At 38.3% G+C, this 7,653-nt stretch overlaps 1 protein-coding gene across 1 annotated transcript in view; it reads right to left on the bottom strand.

Moving 5' to 3' along the window:
* Positions 1-579: 579 nt before the first annotated feature.
* Positions 580-7,653, bottom strand: part of KLRG1 (killer cell lectin like receptor G1) — a 22,520-nt gene continuing 15,446 nt past the window's right edge. The window contains exons 4-5 of the mRNA XM_004387285.2: positions 2,029-2,129; positions 580-1,694 (exon numbers count right to left, since the gene is read on the bottom strand). Of these exons, the coding sequence (XP_004387342.1) occupies positions 1,583-1,694; positions 2,029-2,129 (213 nt within the window). The 3' untranslated portion in view covers positions 580-1,582. The remainder of the gene's footprint in view (positions 1,695-2,028; positions 2,130-7,653) is intronic.

The raw sequence follows: 7,653 nt of genomic DNA, 5'->3' as shown, positions 1-7,653 counted from the left end.
GAATAAAAAACACCGAAGACACAAGGAAAATATTAGCCCAAGAGACAAAGAGCCACATAAACCAGAGATTCCATCAGCCTGAGACCAGAAGAACTAGATGGTGCCTGGCTACCATCAATGATCACCCTGACAGGGAACACAACACAGAGTCCCTGACGGAGTGGGAGAAAACTATGGAGCAGAACTCAAATTCAAGTAAAAAGACTAGACTTAATGGACTGACTGAGAGTAGAGGAACCCCCGAAACCATGGTTCCCAGACACTCTGTTAACCCAGAACTAAAACCATTCCCAAAGCCCACTCTTCAGACAAAGATTAGAATGGACTATAAAACATAAAATAATACTCGTGAAGAGTGTGCTTCTTAGTTCAGGCAGGTACATGAGACCACATGGGCGACTCCTGTTCAGAGGCAGGATGAGAAGGCAGGAAGGGACAGGAGCTGGTTGAATGGACACGGGAAACCCAGGGTGGAAAGGGGGAGTGTGCTGTCACATTGTGGAGACTGCAACTAATGTCACATAATAATATGTGTATAAATTTTTGTATGAGAGATTAACTTAAGCCGTAAACTTTCACCTAAAGCACAATTAAAAAAAAAAAAAAGTATGTGGGCCCAGCCCCTATCAAAATATAAAACTCAAGTATTCACAAACTATTGTAAGTAAGGAAATGTCATTCCAATAAATGTTACTAAGACTCACTGTAATTGTATACAGATCAATCCTGTAAACTCAATAAAAACTATTTTACTAGGTTTATAAAAAGCAATGATTCATACAAAAAAATAAAATAATCTGGGGACTCAATCATGTAAACTGCTTCTTTAAACTTTCCTCTATGCAAATGCCTCATCAGATTGACCACTGTAGTGAAATTGCATAACATGCAAATCACACATTCAAAGTGTGGAAAAGATACAGTCACACATTGGTTTTGTTGGTCACACACCACATATATGCATATCCATAAAAACTAAATTCAGTCAAGGCAAGGTCTTTATGAAAACGTGAAGAGCTGAGAACTGCAAAGCACCACTCTGTCCTCATCCACTTTCCACAATTTATATTCTCACCATTAGCATTATTTTTTAGAGTTAAGCTCTATCTGCAAAGGGCCACTGTTAACAATAAGAATTTATTATCTGGGAGAAGTAACATGTTAATCTTTTAAACACATAAAAATCCTTTAGAACTTTAGCAACAGTATATTTGCACAGATTTCACCAGATAATCTGAAATTATAATATTGAAAAGGTACATTTTGACAAAGGTAGTAGGGGTAGGAATGAGAGAGGCAGCATTAGTTGCTAGAGTGAGAAATACTAAGAACAAACTTCATCTATTTCACAAATATGTTTTCATCATTAAATCATTAACATAATATCAAAATAGTCTCAAAGAGTCAGCAGTAAAGCATCAATCCCGGGGAGGTTGCATTAATCTTACCTCTAATACCATATACTAGAAGGTTCAGCATTCACTAAATACATACTCATAGTTGTCCCAATACCCAGTGGGCAGCTTCCCCTTTTTAAGGAGTTGTAAGACAGATCTGACGGTCAGGACAGAGTGACCATCCATCAAAGTCTGACCTTCTTACAGACCCACTGTAAAAGAACTTCACAGCTAGAGGCTTGGAGACCATTTTTGTTAATGACCCCACACGTCTGTACAACGCTGTTGGAAGAAATCCTGTAAGAAATCAGAAAAATTAAAGTGACCTCCAGAGTAAAGGAGCTGAAAGGCATGAAGGGAAAAAAATTGAGCAAATTCTCTCTCCCTATTCAGGCCCACATAGTAACCAAAACAGCAGAAGAATAAGAACGGCTCATTAGCCTCTCTTTAAAATGTTCTTTTTTTTTTTTTTTGCCCTAATCCACTGTTCATTCCCTTCCTTGCTCCCTATTCCCTATCCTTCTCATCCTTTCCTCTCCAGTTCGTCTGCTATCCTTGATCTATTTCCCCAGACACATGATTTTTTGTCCCCTTTTCTTTTCTTTTTTTGCACTCTTTTGAAGTCCCTTACCTTGAGAAGTTTAGGGCTGATCCATCTTCCCATCTCCAACCAAAATTGTTCCTCAGACCCACCCAGTGAAAGTCATCATGGAGGATATTTTTTAGGAAGCTCTAAAGGAGAGATTGAAGATGATGAAAAGGAGAAATCCAAAGAAGAAACCTAGTATTATAGTCAAACAATTGTTCCTCACGCCCTCCCTTATCACACCACACACTCCAAATAACTAACCAGTCTTAATTTCTAATTCTAGAGATTTGTTGACTGCTGAGTGGACCTGCTTCCCAGAATTGAATTTGAGGTCTATAATTGCATTCTTTTAACTTGACAGATAAGATAATATTACATCTCTACCTTCCATCCCAACTTCCTCCATGATTAGATGGGACACCTGATATGTATTCAAATAATTTTGAAAAAGATGTTAAATACTGCTGAGGAAGCTGTCATCTTTCTCAACATCACTGAATACATAAACTATAATTGCTCCTGTGGCAATATACTTTGTTCTTTTCCACTAAACTCCCATTTTCTAATTTCTAAAAATATTATATATGATAAGAAAAAAAATAGTTCTTAAGAAGACAAGTCTAAGACAAAGTTAAGTTGACTACAACCTTTATATGTCCCATGTTACCAACTAGAACAGACATAAAAGATTTTTTGCTTTGCAGGGTCTGACATTCAAAGGAAGGAACTTATATCTTAGGGAACTGACTTTGTAAATGAAACTTTCTGCATTTTTGTCTTTACTCCCACTGAGTACTTAAATGTATATTGTGGGGGTGGGGAGGTAGACACGAGTAAAGAAGGGTAAAACACGAAATGACATTCCAATTTTTCAGGACAGCTTGAAACCTTTCATGTATTTCTTAACCAACTTGCTTAAAAGGATTAGTCAAATTAAGAAAAAATGAATGTTTCCTCATTTCTCCAGTGGAATTATAGACAGAACATTCCACTTCCTTTTTCCCTTCATTTCAAGGGGAAAAAAATGGCAGCTCATAAAGCACAAAAATGGATAAAGATTTGCTCAAAAACCTCAATTAGATTCTGAAGACCTGGTATTAGATAAGATTCACTTACAAACCCAAATTCTGCCCTCACTATTCTCAAGACCCATGCCATTCTTAGTCACTTGATCAGTCCAATTTACTACTTCTCACTGGCAAGGCTGGATACTGAAAATTTTTACTGTATCAATTTCACTTAAAAATTTCTACTATATTTATTTGCTTCTTTTTGTTCTGGTATATCCCAAACATATAAAAGAGTATTTGGCACATTTATTTGGTTAACTCCTAGGGTAAGAGGGACAGAGAGTTGGCTAAAGACTTCCTCCTCCCACCTCCCACATGGAAGAGGCCTTCAAAACCAGAGTGCCATCACCCATACTGTGTATGTGTGTATGTATAGATGATATACATATGTATTTATGATATATTTATAAATAACCATAGAAATAGCAATAAAAGTATAAGGGTGTTAAGTTAGAACTCTTGTCCCCCAAAGAGGGGGTGAACTAGAGTACCTGAGGTGTTATGAAACTTCAAAGTTTGTAGTATTTGACTGCATTTTAGAGAAAACAACAGGATCTAAAAGCAAGGTAAAGACAGAACCCAAACAAATGAAATCAAGTAAATTTTTTCTTTTTTTTCCCTTTCTTTTTTGTAGGTCAATATGTATACCTTACACACACACACACACACACACACACACACACACGCTTTTGCAAGTAATTTTTAAAACTGTAATTAAAATACTATTAAGACACAGAACACACTCTTTAAGCTTCCAAAATTAGCATGGCTTATGGGATATATCTAAGTTATTTCAATCCATATACAGAAAAGCTAATAATATATCAAAGCTATTTAACTGGTCATATGTTTTGATTGGCTAACTTGATTTTAGGGACTGTATACTAAAAAATGGCTGCCCTCAAAGAATAATTCATATAAATATGATCATAGCTGCATAAAAATTAGAAACAAGTAAAAATTTTTCCAAGAATATAAAAATAGTTAAACAATAATGAAATAATAAATAATTTTTTAAACTAAGTAGTTGAAACAGTTTGATGCTTGGAAAAAATGGGAATAAAATAATGCTACATGATAAAGGCAGAACACCAACATGGCATATCCAAAAAGTCTAGAAATGTAGAATAAACATATTTTTTAAAGTATGTGTATTATGTTTTCAAATAATACCATTAATATGTTGATCTTCAATCTCCAGACACCTTTTCAGATGAAGTATTTAAAACAATGGGTGTAACTGTTAATCTGAAAAAAGAACAATATAGGGTACCCATGAAGTCTAAAAGTTGGGGGGAAACAGTGTTGTGGGAAAACTTACAGGGAGAAGTTTTTTAAAAATTTGCTTTTTTGAATTAACAGTTGAATCCATTGCTTTAAATTTAGAGATATTTTACCTAAAAAGGTGTCTGCAATTTGAAGAAAAACACATTGAGCATTTTACTTGAAAAATGTAACTGACATATTGTTTTCAAGTAAGTTTAGCCTATGTTTCCAGACTTTTCAGATATATCCTGTAGTATGTACACACTGATTACCATCACATAAAAACATGCAGATACATTAAGAGATTCAAAAGAAACAGCACACACTACAGGGGAAGTCAGCACAGCTGGACTAAACCAAAGCTAAGAAGTTTCCTGAATACAATCAAACACTTCGAGGAACAGAGTAGCAGGGGTGGGGTCTGGGGACCATGCTTTCAGGGGACATCTAGATCAATTGGCATAACAAAGCTTATTAAGAAAATGTTCTGCATCCTACTTTGGTGAGTGGCATCTGAGATCTTAAAGCTTGCAAGTGGACATCTGAGATGCATCAATTGGTCCCAGCCACCTGGAGTAAAGGAGAATGAAGAACACCAAAGACACTAGGAAAGTATTAGCCCAAGAGACAGAATGGGCCACATAAACCAGAAACTTCAGCCTGAGACCAGAAGAACTAGATGGTGCCCGGGTACCACCCATGAACGTCCGGACAGGGAACACAACAGAGAGACCCTGATGGAGCAGGAGAAAGAGGGGTGCAGAACTCAAATTCTAGTAAGAAGACCAGACTTAATGGTCTGACTGAGACTGGAGGAACCCCAGAAAGCATGGTCCTCAGATTCTCTATCAGCCCAGAACTAAAACAATTTCCGAGGCCAACTCTTTAGACAAAGATTGAACTGGACTGTGGGATATAAAATGATACTTGTGAAGAGTGTGCTTCTTAGCTCAAGTAGATACATAAGACTAACTGGGTAGCTTCTGTCCAGAGGTGAGATGAGAAGGCAGAGAGGGTTAGGAGCTGGTTGAATGGACATGGGAAATCAGGGGTGGAAAGGAGGAGTATGCTGTCACAGTACAGGGAGAGCAATTAGGGTCACATAACAATGTATGTATAAATTTTTGTATAAGAGACTAACTTGAAATGTAACCTTTCACTTAAACTACAACAATAAACAAAAAAAAATTAAATTAAAAAAAAGACATTCAAAAGAAACATTTGGCAGGCTACAAATTACTAGAGTTTGATACTGTTAAAAATGTTCCTCACAGTTTTGAGTAAGTACACAATACTGAATTCAACTTCTAGCCTCCTGTGAGAAAATAGATTTGTTTGTTAAAGCCACCCACTTGCTCAGGAAACCACCATTTGCTTCTCTCTTTAAAGATAGAGAGATTCTAGCTTACCACACCTTGGTGTGAAGTTCATACTGGCTACTTGGTCTAATTATAAAGGAAGGGTGACAAAAGACACATGTTATTAGACCATAAAGACCTCTAGAGTAAAGCAATTCTATCTACCTTACATTCCAATCATTTCTTCCAATCTTCTAACACATCCTCCCAGATTTCCTCATCAAGAGAACACTCAATTCAAGAAATCATAATTTACTTTGTGATACATATTTACTGAAATTTCATGCCTTGGCAGACAGAAGAGCAAAACAAAAGCTACTTTGACTTTAGGCTTTACTTTGAGCAACAAGAAGAATTAGTTGAAGTGAAGAGAAGAAAAACTAAAATTAAGTGACACCTACTACATGAAAGAAGGATTCATAAAAATTTTCTCATTTAATATTCATAACAGTTCTGGAAAGTTTTATCTCCACTTTACATAAGAGGAAAATGAGATTAAAAGAGGTTGAGAAAATTGCTAAAGGTCACATGGCTAGTAAGTGTAATAAAAATAGACTCATGAAGTTCATCCTTCAGCCACAGATTAGACAGCCCCATAAAACAAAACAAGACTAATGGGGACTTCCAGGCAACATGGCGCTATAGTCAGAAGCACCACTCTGTCCCTCTGCAGCAAAGATCAGAAAAACTAAGTCAAACAGTCACATGTCAATCCTGAAACCCTAAACATCAAATGAAGAGATAAAGAACACAGCCAAGCACCAAATGGAATAAGAAACTGACCAAGAACAGAGAGCGAGGAGAGATACATGCAGAGGGCCCCTATCAGCTACCGCAGCACAGATCTGCCACCTTGGACTCCTATCAGAGATCAGCGAACAGGAGTTACAAGATAGCAGCTTCACGGAGCTTCCAGCAGGAGACAGAACAACCAGTAAACAGTGATATAGGCTTTCCCACCACCCCCCTTCTTCACCCCCACTTAGCATCCTCTGCTTCCTGCAGCCACAGTCTCTTGTCCGGGGAACACCAGCTTTACCCCGGTGTGGCTTGGAGTCCACCTGTCCGCACTGGCTGGCTCCCTAAGTGTCTTTTGTTGGCTGCTGGTGTTGCTTTTTTCTGCTTCTTTAGAGTTCCTCCAGACCTCTCACCACCTCCCCCTCCTTTCTCTCAAATACCTGGCTTCATGCGCCATCTTTGCTTCCTCCTGAAAGGCTGCAAAATGCCACTTGACTATGAAACTGCTTTCCAGCCCATGCCGCCACGCTGGTGGGACCCCTGGGGCTTTTTTGTTTGTTTGTTTGTTTGCTCTGACTTGTTCTGTTTTGATTTGTTTGTTTTCTTTTTCTTTTCTCAGCTTGGGAGCCCCTTCTAGCCAGGCAGTACCACGTGGCTTGGAAGCTACTCCCTTACTCTGTGCAGACGCACAGGGATATCCCTGGGGGCATTTCTTTTTTCTTTTTTGTTTTGTTTTTTTTGTTTGTTTGTTTCTTTGTTTTGTTTTCTTCTCTCTCTCATTCCCTTTTTGTCTCTCTTCATTTCCAGTTTCTCGATTTAGTCATTTTTTTATTTTACCTTTTTCATTTTTTTTCATTTTTGTTTTTCCTCATTTCTGTCTCTCATCTCTCCAATCCAATAGCAAGCTCCCTTAGCACTCTTTTTTGTTTGTGTGTATGCTTTTGGCTCCTGTTCCTCTCTCCTCTCACTCATCTTTCCCATACCCATCTTAGCTCCACACATCACAATTGACCCCCCTCCTTCCTGCCTATCTGCACTGTGCACTGAACATCACACTCCCGAGCAGCACAGGCACGGCCTACTGGAACCTGCCCTGCACTGATTCCTGGTCCGCACTGTCAGCCCTGGTACGTGCCACAAACAACCCATCCCAGCAAATCCCCTTCAGCTGGACCTGTGCTGCTGTACCATACCTGAGCTACTGACCCTGCCCACTGAAGAAGGAGGTGAAAAGT

The sequence above is a fragment of the Trichechus manatus genome, unplaced genomic scaffold (assembly GCF_000243295.1).
Source record: "Trichechus manatus latirostris isolate Lorelei unplaced genomic scaffold, TriManLat1.0 scaffold00182, whole genome shotgun sequence".
In the NCBI taxonomy this organism is placed as follows: Eukaryota; Metazoa; Chordata; class Mammalia; order Sirenia; family Trichechidae; genus Trichechus; species Trichechus manatus.
Note: the sequence above shows the minus strand (reverse complement) of the source record. Positions and strands in the feature narration are given on the sequence as shown.